At 42.4% G+C, this 14057-nt stretch overlaps 1 protein-coding gene across 4 annotated transcripts in view; it reads right to left on the minus strand.

The window, feature by feature from the left end:
* Dcdc2 (doublecortin domain containing 2) overlaps positions 1-14057 on the minus strand; it is a 213257-nt gene that overhangs the window by 16319 nt on the left and 182881 nt on the right. For all 4 annotated transcript variants that reach the window (XM_052728338.1, XM_052728335.1, XM_052728337.1 and 1 more), the window contains one exon: positions 9333-9433. In XM_052728338.1, the coding sequence (XP_052584298.1) occupies positions 9333-9433 (101 nt within the window). The remainder of the gene's footprint in view (positions 1-9332; positions 9434-14057) is intronic.

Raw genomic sequence — 14057 nt, forward strand, 5'->3', positions numbered from 1 at the left:
TGAGGGATGTATCTTTATGTTCTAAGACTCCAGCTATCTAAAATACATAGAATTTCCTAGTCAAGATACACTACTTAACCACCCTTTCTTGCACAGCATTCTTCCCATCCTGAAAACACAACACACCTAGAAACTGGAGAGCTGAGTCAATAAAGGTGGGCAGACCTTCTAGGGGCCCATGGGTACTGCCCATTACATCTGTAACACAGGGATGTGTGCAGGTTTGGTGTTGACTCTGGAATGGAAGGTATTTCTGTACTTTATGGCAGAGGCATTGGCACTGAAGGTACAGAAATTATCGTGCTTGTTTTTATTTCTGTTCCCATGGAAACTAAAATCATCTCCTACCAAGTTGAATGAGGTATTTTGAAATAATCAGTTTCAATTTTTCATGATAGCAAAGTACTGCTTTTTTGTTCTCGGCTTTCCAAGGCTCACTTTCATGGGGGCGGCGGGGGGGGGGGGGGGGGGGGGGGGGTGGTGATGATATTCTCTGAGGGCACAACGACCAGAGAAATGGTGATTATATGCAGAGGCATGATCCCAGGTACAGATGGGAAGTGAGGCTGAGGCTGCCACCAGCCAGTGGTGTTTCATCCAGGCCCTGTAGAACTCTGACAGCTCCTGTAACACCCATGTGAAAATGCGGTTTCTTGTAAGTAGCTGGATGGCATGGGATTAAGTCATCATTGGGGGGCACTAAGTTTTCTCATTTTAAAAAGAAATGTTGATTTTATTTTCACTGAAATCTCTGCAGGCTCCATGTTAATGTTTAACAGCATTTCTCTCAATTAAATACAAATCTACAAACACAACGCCACTAAAAGCCCAATTTCTGGTGAGCGCATAGGGAGGTCAGGAGTACTGGTCGCCTCACCCTGACCCTCCCTGCTGTCTGTGATGCTCACAGCACTAGCAGGAATGTGACCCACCAAGTCCCTGTGGCTGGAATACAAAGTGCCAATGAACTGCTGGTTCGCACTCCTTGATGAAGGCATTGAAGGCTGAGTGGCCCTGTACTCAGGTAGGGCCAATTATGGGCTTTCCACTGCCCTTCAGGAAGGGTTCTAAGACAGCCATAAACCAGAAGCCAGGGTCTCTGCACTCCTCCTGTGCCAACAGCACCATCAGCAAATGGTATCTCTGCAGAAGAACCACTTTCTCTAACGAGGATTTTGTTTCTTCTGTGACAAAATAAAAGACTCGAGTCCAGGGTTCCTTTGGTTCTAAATGTTTTACACTTCTGCTTAATAAGCACATTTCATTGAAGCAGAGTTGGAGTTATGTTATTGCATGTGAAAAACAGACACTTGGAGGACCTTTCTCTTGCTGGGTTTCTGAGAGAAGCGGCAGGTGATTGCCGGTCATCTCCAAGAAGCAGGTAAAGTCAGAGATAGACTGACAAGCCAGGAAAATCTGCGGGTTCAAATTTCAAAACTCCTCTTATCTGGTTGTACCTTCTGGGATGGCCATAGAGTCTTTGAAGTGGTATTGGGTTCCGCAGATGTAAACATCTGAAGTAGTAGTAGCCACAGCTGAAACTAACTACCCAAGGGGCTGGACAAGCAATATAAATGCTTAACTTGGGACAAGTGTGAGAGAATAGGGAGAAGCAGTTGAAGAATCTGTGCTATGCCAAACAGATACAGGTGCAGTATAGTCTGGTTTGGCCACTAACAGTCCTCTCCTAGGCAGTCAGTTCTCCATCTCCAGCACAGATTAAATGAAGACAGTTTAGGATGAAAGTGACTTCTGGTTGAACACTGTAAACTGAACAGATGGGTTTGTTTTGCCCCCTGACATCCTTCAAATGTCCCTCCAAAGCATCAGAAAAAGGAATGTTTAAAGGAATCCATAAAGACACTGAAGACTGAATAGGAAGTAATAGCAACAAAAATTGGGGCACAATAAAGTCCAAAGTTGTCCAGCCAATAGGAGTAGATGTCAGAAAACTCAAACTCAAACCTGCAGAAAGGGAAGCCAAAGAATGGGTGTGTGCAACCCTTGTACTGAAGCCAGAGAGAATAAGTCTCTTGGTAAGAGTCCCAAGTCCCCTTCTCACAGGCAGGTCCTGACTGTTGACCACAAAGAAAACAGCCAAAGAGTCTTCTCATAACAAACAGAAGAACAATGCTAAAACTACCAAAAACTAGAGGGACTCCTCCCATGAGTCCTGCAAACCAATTGCCCTGCCCTGGATCTGTCCTGATAAGCTCTGCCTACGGACTGTCCTTAATGATTCACAAAAGTCTCCCTAGCACAGAGGCAGAAAACAAAACAGAAAGACAAAGAGAAACTCATAAGAAACAGTGGAATTTTCAATAGCAGAGCATCAGTATTTGGGGAAGGGAAGATGTCACATCCATGAAACAAGAACAGCATGTCATAAAAAAAGAGCACTCATGGGCTGAGGAGATGATTTAGTTGGTAGAGTAACTACTGCACAAGCATGAGGAGCTGAGTTCAGATTCCTAGCACCCGCTCAATAGCCAGGCTCCCATGCATCATTAACCCTAGAACTGTGGGCAGGGGGAGTCAGAGACAGGAGAATTCCTGAGGTTCACTAATTCAAACTAAGGTGCTCCAGGTTCAGTGAGACACCTTTGCTCAAAAAATAGGGTTAAGGGTGATAAAGACACTCAAAGTCAAACCTCCGGTTTCTACACACACGCACATGTATTCATGTGCGCATAGATACAATCAGGTACACACTACATATACATACACACATAGACCAAATCACAGAATGAACATTCAGAAAATATGAAAGTATCTAGCGCTTGAAGATATGATAATCCAGGTGATAATATCAATAGATATGGCTGAAAGTATGTGACATTGGAAGAGTCCCTGCCAAGCAAGCACAAGGCACTGAGCTCAATCCCTGACAGAGTGTGTTTGTGAGTGTGACTTACACCCTGTATATTTGATGTTACATATGTAAGATACATATATGATATAAATTGACTTTTTAAAAAAATCTAAGAAACAATTCATAGAGATGCAAAGCAGAAGAGATGATTAGCATAGCAGGCCCTATGTACAAATACTGAAGTTCTAGAAAGATTATCAAAGAACTAGTTCAGCATTTCTTCCAGAACTAGAATAAGAAAGGCACAAGGAGTAGTCAGCAAGCAAAAAGACCTACACTGGGGTCTGGAGAGATGGCTCAGTGGTGAAGAGCACTGCCTGCTCTTCCAGAGGTCCTGAGTTCAACTCCCAGCAACCACATGGTGGCTCACAACCATCTCTAGTGGGATCTGATGCCCTCTTCTGGCATAAAGTTGTACGTGCAGATAAAGCACTCATATACATAAATAAATAATAAAATCTTTAAAAAAAGAAAAAGAATTTAAAAAAAAAGATTTAAAAAAAAAAAAAGACCTACGCCAAGGAGCCTACTTAGAAACTGTCCAAATGCTAGGAAAAGAGAAGTGAGCCCAGAGGTAGGGAAGTGTTAATCACAGAAGCTCAGGAAAGGCAAAGCTACCAAACTTCTCAATTGCTCTCCTGAATGGGAAGCAAAATTGAGCAGGGTTTTCAAAGTCCTGAGAGAAATCAGGTGACCCTAGAATTTTATACCTAGCCATAATGACAGTCAGGTTTGAGTAGAGAAATCAAAGCCACTTTCATATATGAAAAGCCTCTCACTGGAGCTGTACTTCAGTGGTAGACCACTTGCCTCTGTATGCATGAGGCCGTAGGTTCAAGCCCCAGTACTACTGAAAAGTCTCTCCCATACAGTGTGCCTCCTATGGAGCATTTCTCTGGCAACTACTAAAGGAAAATTGATTACACCTTCATTTTGTGTGGGGAACTTTCCTTTAATGAAGGTTTAGCTGAGAAAGAAGACATGTAATCCGAATACCAGGATCCATCCCCTGAGAAACAAAGGGAATTCCCTAATAATGATAAGGAAAATAACCAGGCCAATCTGAGAAGCTGAAGAAGACAAACTAGACAGCCTCAGCAACTGGAGGGCTTGGGGAAAGGGACAAGAGAGAGTGCATATTCACAAAATGTGCATAATGGGTCAAATGGAGACCCACAGCTTCAGAGCAGGTGTACAGAATGCTAAGCTAAGGGAAAAGCAATGAGTAAGGGCCAAGCTGGGACAGAGGAAGAAGGTTACAATGTAACTAGAGGCTACAAGAAAAGATTCAAGTAAGAGAAAACACATAGTAAGGATAGCCTGCAGATTCCAAATTAACCAGCAAAAATAATCATAAGTAATATTAGAATAAAGGGGAAAGGGTATGTTTGTAAATTGTGTTGACTTATTATGAATGGGAGAGAGAAGGGATGAGTGATAGAGTAACCAACTCACACAGTCATTAGGAAGAAGGTTTAATAAACAACACCTAAACTGTAAAAAGCAAAATCAAAAGATTACTTCCATGAAATCTGAAGTGACAAGATTATAAAATAAAATTATTAAAATGCCACATGCCCTCATGTAAGACTTAAAGATCTCAGAGGTATTAAATTGGGGCATTATATATTTTAGAAAATGTGAAATGAATTAATTCAAATTGGTTACCCCAGGAAGAGAAACAGAGATGGTGAGAAGTACGGTGAGGTGTGATTTTTGCTATAACCCTTGTCGAAATGGTTGACTTGAAAGTATTATATGTACAACTTTGACTGAAATATATACATGAAATAAATGCATCAGAAAATAACATGCCATACCTCCAATTAAAACAACAAAATAAAACTTTATCTGCTCCAACATTCAGGATGGTGCTTCTACACTATTTAACAAAACAACTCAGCATAAAGGCATTTTGAAATTCACATTATTTTACTACTCAAAGTAAGTTATGCCCTGTGGGTAAAGCTACCAACAACCTGATCCTTGGTCCATTCCATACATCATCCACACTGTGATGATGTAGAGTCAGGTACCATCTCTGCCTTCTGAGAATCTAGTTGTATTTTAATGGTACTTGTTTGCTGGTGTCTCTCAGATGGAGGGCCTCTACTTCCTGGTCCTCAATGGCTAAAGGGAATTTAATCAACAAATATGAAGTAGACTCACTTCTTGTCTCATGACTTTGGAAAAGCATTGTGTTCTGAAGTCTCACAGTGGCACACAGGTCACCAGTGCTGGGTATCACCTAATCTGGTTCTTGTCCAGCCACTCTAGGTTGATTTGAAGTATACATACAACAAAATTTTTTTAAGTCTGGCCTTATGTTTTTTTTTCAAGACAGGGTTTCTCTGTGTAGCCTTGGCTGCCCTAGAACTCACTCTATAGACTAGGCTGGCCTCAAACTCAGAGATCCACCTGACTCTGCCTCCTGGGTGCTGAGATTAAAGGCCAGTACCACCACTGCCCAGCCTGCCATATTCTTATTAGCCCTAAATTCTCCACTAATAAGTCATTTGGTCTGGCCTTCCCAGATACAGAGTCTCCCTGTGTGTTTCAAAGCTGAGCTGAGCCCACCATTGCAATGGCTGGACTCTAAAACGTTCCCCCCACAGAACTGTGATTTCAGTGCTTGCTCCCCAGCTGGTGGTACCTTTTGAAAGGCCATGGAACCTTTAGGAGGTAAAGCCCTGCTGCTGGAAGCTTCTGAAGGTTCTAGCATGGGCCCAGGTTCTGGCCTTGCTCTCTAATTCCTGATTCACCACACACAACCAGAATTCAGTTCTTCATTCCACACAATGATGGACCAAAACCACGACACAAAGAAAACCTTTCTTCTCCTAAGTTATCTCCAGCAGATGCTATGGTCATAGCAACAGAGAGCAAGCAGCTAGTCTCTGACTAACAAGACAAATCTGGATCTAGGGATGGAACTCAGACGCCTAGCTGAAATTTGCCATAACATAGATACACAAACCCATAGCATGCCTTCACATGAGAACATGTGCTAGAGGTGCCAGAAAGACATGAAGAACCAGAGGCTCTGCCTCCCTTACCACAAACATGCTAATCTGCCAGAGTTTCATGGATGCTAGGGTCAAAAACAAGTTGCTGCTCACAGCAACAGAGACAGCCAGAGTGTTGGGAGTGGCTCAAACCCTTTCCCACATGGGAAAGGGCTGCATGATAACCTCTCTGTGGTTTGCCTGCCAGAAAAAGAGCTCCAGGCCTGGGGAACCCAAATCTTTTTTCATTACTTTTATTATGAAAAAATATACATTACATAAAATTCACCTTCTTAGTCAATCTTAAGTGTGTGAGTCAATGGCATTAGATTGTTATGGTGGGCAGTAAACCATCCTGAGCTTTGAACCACAGGAGGCATTACCTTTTTATTATTATTGTTATTGTTGTTGTTGTTGTTATTATTAGAAGAAGACAAAGAAGGAGGAGAAGGAGAAGGAGAAAGAGAAGGAGGAGGAGGAGGAGGAGGAGGAGGAGGAGGAGGAGGAGGAGGAGAAGAAGAAGAAGAAGAAGAAGAAGAAGAAGAAGAAGAAGAAGAAGAAGAAGAAGAAGAAGAAGAAGAAGAAGAAGACAATAAACAGACCTAGCCTCTTATCACTGTTGGCATTCTGGGCCACATAATCTTTGTTGGGGGTGGGGGTTCTTATGTACATTACAGGTAATTAATGGCACTTTTGACCACTACTCACTAGAATCCAATAAAACTCACTAAGTTTTGACAACTAAACATCCCCACAAATAGCCAAATATCCCTCTAGAGACCAAAATGCCTCTATTGAGGGTGACTATATATCCTAGAGGAAGTCACTACCTTTGCTCTCCAAGGTCATTCATTACACAAACATCTTTGAGAAGACATTCATGGCCAGTGAGCTGGCTCAGTGGGTAAAGGTGCTTGCCGTCAAGACCGAAGACCTTAATCACTGGGGTGAAAACAGTCCACACACACACACACACACACACACACACACACGTATATGTATATGTATACACATATGTAGGTATGTGTGTGTAGATATAAATATATGTTTACATATGTATATGTGTGTGTATACATGGAAAGTGAGGATAGTAAGGAAGGCCTGTCTGCCAGGTTGTCACCACAATTATTTAAGATAAGAGCCATGCAGTTCCTGGCCCTCAGCATGTCCCTGATATAAACTAGCTGCTACTTAATACAGACCATGTAGGGATGTCTTCTCCAGAACCGTTGTTCTCGCTGTTATGGACCTAATGGATCTCTCCACACCTGCGTCTGGCTTCACAAAATGGTCAGATCATGGCTACTTAGGACACAAAAGTGGCTCCAAGACCAGCCCCAGCACCTGGTGCCCAGGACGGATCCCAGCACCTTGTGGAACAGAGTGGAAGGGAGCAGGCAGAGCCTCCACCCCCTGCTTTCTTCCCTCCCAGTTGTTCTGTCGCTGATGCTGTCCTTGTCCAGCACCTGCTGCTTACCTGTAGCTCCTGCTCAGCTGCATTTTATTCAGCGATCTTCACACATCCAATAAGAAATCAAGCACTGCAGACGGAAGGCTGGTCCAGTGACATCAGAGACCCGTTCTCCCTCCCAACGCCCCTCCCGCTGAATCAGAAAACACCTGAGCAAACAGATGCCCCTCGAAACTGCACAGGTTGCCTAAGAAGTGATTAGTGGAGAGACATTTCCTTTACTGGTGATGCTGTGGTATTCTCTTGATGTTTTGACTTTAGAATATAAATTACTCGTGGCTTCTACAACTAATAAGTTTTGTATATACATGATTACTCTTCTCTGTCTGAAACCATAATATTTAATTATGGTTTCACAGTAGAGCTAAAATTCTGTTTTCTCCCAGGGAAAAACTAAGTATAACTGGGGTTTATAAAAAAATTATTAGTGAGAACAAATCCTAGAAAATAAATTGGATTTTTGAAATCTGTGAATTTTAGCACGTCAGGCTTTTCCTCAGGAAGACAGTGTGCGCAGAAAGTATGGCGGAATATCAAGCGTCAGGCTCACTGCTGCCCTAAGACAAGCACGGGTGGGAAGATCACTCGTGGATCTGCCCTATTGTGAAACTTGCTTTCAGAAGAGGAAATAGCACATAATAGTCACAGGAACGTGGCAATTCCTAGTCATCTCTCCCTTCCTCCAGAATCTGGCACTAAACGCCAACCCTCCAGAGAGATCTGCAATGACTGCAATAAAAAGTGTAATAGAGAGTCTTTTCAAGTACTTCGTTTTAAAGTTCTCCAAACTATTTCAATATGGAGCCAAGCTTAGAAGTATCAGAATAATCTATAATCTGTTCACGGGATGGTACCAGGGTCAATGGTTTGGTTAAGCAGGCTTCTACCTTATTTATAATCTCCTTTACAATGCAAGTGGATTCTTGTGTGTAAATTCATTCTGGTACACACAGTGGAGGCCTTCAAAAGTACATTGTTTCACTAATATGAACTCTCTAAAACCTTTCAGTGTAAAAATTAAGAAAGTGAAGGGAAGAAAAATATCCTATAATTCCCATAATGCTATTCATATTTAATCAAGAATTACTGTAAATAAAAAAAAATAGTGATGGGGTCTAGGGAGATGGCTCAGTGAGTAAAGACCTGCTCTCAAGCATGAGGAAGTGATTTCAGATGCCCAGAAGCCACTGAAAAGCCAGGCATGGCACACATCTTCAATCCAGTGTTGAGAAGGCAGAGACAGGTGAGTCCCGAGGACTGGCTAGCTGGCTAGTTTAGCCAAATCAGTGAGCTCCAGATTCAGTGAGAAACCCCATCTCAGAAATAAGATATAGAAAAACAAGGAAGATGCTTGATGCCTACCTCTAACCTACACACACTCACGTGTAAGCAGGCAGACACTTGCATATGTGCGCACACACACGAACACTTGGGTAACTGGCTTACTTCTTGCATTTAGCCAGAATTAACAAGACTTAATTCTTCTGTTAGCACACCTTCCTGAAACACAAATAAGTACAGTGTTCCCCCGGCCTACGAAAAGAAATTACTACACGCAGAGAAAACATTTGAGCTGTATTTATATGAGCAATTCAAAAAAAAAAAAAAAAACAAACTAACCACAGAAATTTCAAAGCCCCTGAAGGAGAGAATATCATAGCATTTTAAAACCACTTCTTTTTCTCAACAGAAAATGACTTTTTTCCTAGATTAAAATTCCCAGCTAAGGCTCCTTTTTTAAAATCAGACTTTCTCTGCAAGCTTCTGGCTCACATCGAGCTCCCTCTTGTCTTGCCTGCTTATTAAGAACACACCATTTCCACATTAAAGACAGACAGGTGAATGTTCTCTGGAGGGGTCCTGGGAAAAACTAGGGGTACCGTGTTATACTCCAAAGATCATTTGAACCCTTAGCACCTGAGTGTGTGAGGGGAACCATGGCTGTGATCCTGTTTCCACAAATGTTTCGAGGTGTGAGGATTACCTGGTCAACTGGAACCTCAACCTGTGTGTCTTCGTCTTCTTGGACTTCTGCTGCCCCCCTGGTTTCAGATCTCTCTGCTCCAGCTTTGAAAATGCCTTCATCTGTGGAGCCAAACACGGATGAAAAAAAATCAAAATCCAATCGTGACATCGTGTGGCTGAAAGTTGACATTACAGTGAAATGTCTGAAGGGATTTCAGTTAATATATATATATTAACTGAATATATATATTCAGTTCCTCTTTCACAGCAAGGATTTTAATGTCCTGGCCCGCAGGTCTTCTATTTTAACTGAGAAGAGGTCCCGCGGTCACAATAAAGCTGTCTTGGGAGAGCAGAGCTCTCACATTGTTGCGGCTCACACATTGTTACTAACTGGGTGGCACCAGTGGCCAGAGATGGAAAAGACTCCTGGCTAAACTCCAGTCCCCCTCCTAGCCAGCAATCAGTGACAATGCTCCCTGCTTTACAAAACATTTAAAATTTCCATTTCCCCAGAGAATGCTATGCATTCAATATAATGTAGGCAAACAATTCTCTCTATTCAGAGTAGTGAAACTTGTTTTTACTGCAACAGGCTCAAAGAATGGACTTCCCGAAACCCTCCAGAAAATCAGCAGGCTTTTAGTTTTGCAGATTTCTACAGGATTTTCACAACCTGTGGCTTTAAGCTCTTGACAACAGAGGAGACCTAAGCCCCTAGGGATTTAGGCTAAGCTCCTTCCACTTGCTTCCTTCTGCAAAGCAGCAGTCTCCATTTCCCATATTTGAAAGACTTTTAATGTCTCCCCTCAGCCGTCCCTTCTCCAGGCCAAATAATCAAATCCCAGAGCCATCTGTCATTCTGTCTATCTATTTGCTTCCAGACAGATTTACTGCTGCAGCCACCCTCACAGATGTCTGCTCTGTCTCAATTTTTAAGGCTCTCCAGGGATGGAAACTTTACCTCCTTTACTGGTATTCTACTCCAGTGTTTGATTACCCCTACAATCTAGAACTGCTTCTCTTTTGTCTTCAAGTCACCTCTATTTCTGTAACAAAGGCATGTTTGCTAGAAAAATTACTTGATACATGCCACACAACATGACACATTGCTAAAGCTCCAAGGTCAACCTTAGCTGCATGCAAAATGCATGTTTACATTTATTGAGGAACAATCATACTTAAGGCACCAACACAACAGTCTAAGGTATGAATGAGATGCAGTACCCGGGCTGGGACACAGGTCAGTGGTAGAGCACTCACAAATGTCATCTGCTCCATGTGGCTGCTTAGAGCCCAACAAAGCAGAGAGAAACTGACCTCCACAAGGTGCTCAGAGGTCAGGGATCTCCTAGGCAAACTACAGCAAAGTAGGGAAAGTGGAGATGATAGAGCCAGGGAAAGACACCGGGAAGGAAGAGGGAGGAAGTGGAGGGGTGAAAACTCAGGCATGACTCATATTCTTTTTTTCAATTACAGAACAGTGAGATGACAGACACAGTAGAGTGTAGCTATGACTTACTCCAAATACGGGGCTTACTTACAAAAAGACAACACAGGGAATGCTCTATAATTTATTGATACCAGCAGGATGTGTTCTCAGAACTAACAGTCATTGTCAATGTCTACCTCTGCAAAGCAGAGCTATGAATTGTCAACAGATGTATTTTAGAAAAGGTGTCCCGCCAGATAGAAAAAGCACATTTGGTACTAACAAGTGAGGCTGGGGATGTAGCTCAGTTGGTGGAGTGCTTGCCTATTGCGTGTAAGTCATGAGCTCCACCCCCAACAATGCATAAACTTGTCAAAGTAATATACCCCTGTAATCCCAGCACTCAGAAGGTGGAGGCAGATAGATCAGAAGTTCAAGGTCATCTTTGACTACATTATGAATTTGAGGTCAGCCTGGGACATATGTGATACTGTCTCAAGAATGATAATGTCGCCGGGCGGTGGTGGCGCACGCCTTTAATCCCAGCACTCGGGAGGCAGAGCCAGGCGGATCTCTGTGAGTTCGAGGCCAGCCTGGACTACCAAGTGAGTCCCAGGAAAGGCGCAAAGCTACACAGAGAAACCCTGTCTCAAAAAAAACCAAAAAGAATGATAATGTCAAATCGAAATGGTCCTTGGATAGCAAGCATCAATCTTAAGAACAGACATCAGAATGACAAGTCAGCATGATCCACCTTGACATGAAAGAGACACACAGAGGGTACAACCATGAAAGTGTTTGCCTGGGTGAGGCTGGGAGCTCATTCCTCAGTGAGTGGAGATGCTGAAGCTGTTCCCTCTGGCATCAGGGAAGAAGACTGGAGTGGAGTGAAAGATTCACCATAGTCAAAAGAAACCAAAGCTAGAAGGAAAAAAGAGAACCCACTGGGATGCCAATTCAGTCTCACTATAATGCTACTAAGGTTAAAGGTTAAAGGCCCTTCATTCTTAGAGAAAGCATCTTTCAAAAGTAGTCTTGTTATTCATTTTGATATAACATGTTTGCAGTTTAGAAAAGTTAGAAGATGAAGGAAATAAACACCCTTCCAATATCTCATGGCCCACAGACAGCTGTCACCAACTCCCCCTCTTCCTGTTACTCCTCCTGTCATTTCTCCTCTCTGTCTCTCTGTCTCTGTCTCTCTGTCTCTCTCTGTCTCTGTCTCTCTCTCTTAAACAAATAAAACTTGAGATTTACAAGTCACTATTTACTTTAAAATTATATCATGAGCATTTATCAAGCCATTACATATTACCTGAAAATACTAAAATATGATGTTGCTGTGCCATAACTAATAGACACTACTGAGTAATGAAGATTGGCTTTTTGAATGGATGGGGCACATTGTAAGAAGTTGATTGATGTGTAACTGCATGAGATTAGTGAAGAATTGCCGCTCTGGAAGCAGGAAGAGGGTCCTGGAGGCTCAGCCCTGGTGGAGGGAGATCCCAGAGGCAAGTGTTACCTCCCTCTGTGTACACAGCAGAAGCACATATCTGTCTTCTGAATCCTTGTTTCCATGCCTGGAGTGCTGTACTCAGCAAGTTTACAGCAAACATTTATTGGAAATAAGGTGGAAACAAACCCCAGGTTTACTCTCTTTCTCACACATCAATTCCCTTCCTCCTTTTGCGCCCTCCTCATGTTCGGCTGCTCCAGACACCTTGTGGGTGTTTAGTTCTTCCTTTCCATACTAGCTTCTGCACACACTGACTTCCTGGTTTGGACACAATTATATCGTTTACCTGCTCAGTATCTCACTGGATGCCTCTCCTACCTCTTGAGTAAGGAAATCTCACCTTCCTATCTCCTTCCCTCCCATCTTTTACCATCTGAGCAATGATGCCCACAGGAGCACCAGATCTCCCAGCCCACACATTCTGCATCTCTCCTACTTCCTACTCCACTGACAGAACCAAATCTTCATCTCCTGTCCAAAGCAATGCACGCTAGTAATGCGCGCCTTGTGTTGTTTCATAGCCCATGCCTACATCAGCATTTCTATTTCGTGTTCTCTCTCTTGTCCTTGAAGAACTCCTGGTGGGGTCTAACTCTCAGTTCAAATCGCAGTCAATATTAATACTCTATAAAGATCACGTGCAGTCTCACGCCAGACCACACAGCCAAACAAAACCAGTCATTCCTCTCAGCACTCATCATCCCACTGTCTTTGTTTATTCATAGAGTACTGTTTCACTTATCAATTTCTATGACTTACTCTGTCTTGCTCCCTGCTGTTCTACAAGTCCTTCCGGTGTAGACCACAGCTTTGGTCTTTGCCAGTCCTGTGTATGGCACAATGGCTGCCTCCGAACAGGTTTTGAGAAAATGTTTGTAAAGCTGAACTGACAGTACCAAGTACTACACAAACATCAAACTCTTGCCATTATCTATAAATGTTATCTATAACAGAATTTCAGTGTACAAGTGCCTGTCACCAAGATCAGGAGTCCATGTGGTGTCCAAAAGTATACTCATCAAACTATATATATATATACGTATATATGTAATTTTAAGTAGAGAATAATATAATGCTTTATGACTTTTTTAGATATCTTTACTAATAGTTTAAACCCCTGCCTTTCTCCTGTATTTATCTCCCTACCTCTTCCCAATTGAAGTTCCCCTCACCCTGTTTCTACCTTTGAGTCACTGGTACACTTTTATTCTCCTCATAGTTTAAAGAATTCCGCTCATCTGGGATGACAATATTCCCCCAAGAGTCACAAACTATCTAACAAAAACCCTAACACCAGGCATGAGAATCCCCTTTGAAATTGCTGGTCAAAGTCTTGAAGACTAGATTTCATGGTACCAGAAGGTGCCATGCTAGCCTCCAAAAGAGGGAAGCTACATTTGGAGACACCAATGTAATGCAGGTAAAGACACATGTCATAAACAGGGATACAAAACTGACTGCTTTTCTACTTTTAACTCTGTTGTGTATTTGTCTCATGTTGTGGGAGGGAAGTCGATAAGTACATAACAATATAAATGATAGTCCAAGTGTATGATCCAAAGGGAAGCTCCATGGCTTCAGAATGGCTGTTCTGTCTATACAGAAGTTCATTGACATGTGTAGACTTTGAGATTGGCTAATCTCACTGAATTTTTTTTTTTACAAGTTCTCCAAAATAAAGTTTTGATTAAAAGAATAAAACAAAAACTATTTAATTTGGGCTGAATACATGGCTAGGTCTACACAAACATGGGAAACTGAAATCAAATTCCAGCACCCATGTTAAAAAGAGG

Source organism: Peromyscus californicus, unplaced genomic scaffold (genome assembly GCF_007827085.1).
Source record: "Peromyscus californicus insignis strain IS unplaced genomic scaffold, ASM782708v3 Scaffold_8__1_contigs__length_139910024, whole genome shotgun sequence".
Taxonomy (NCBI): Eukaryota; Metazoa; Chordata; class Mammalia; order Rodentia; family Cricetidae; genus Peromyscus; species Peromyscus californicus.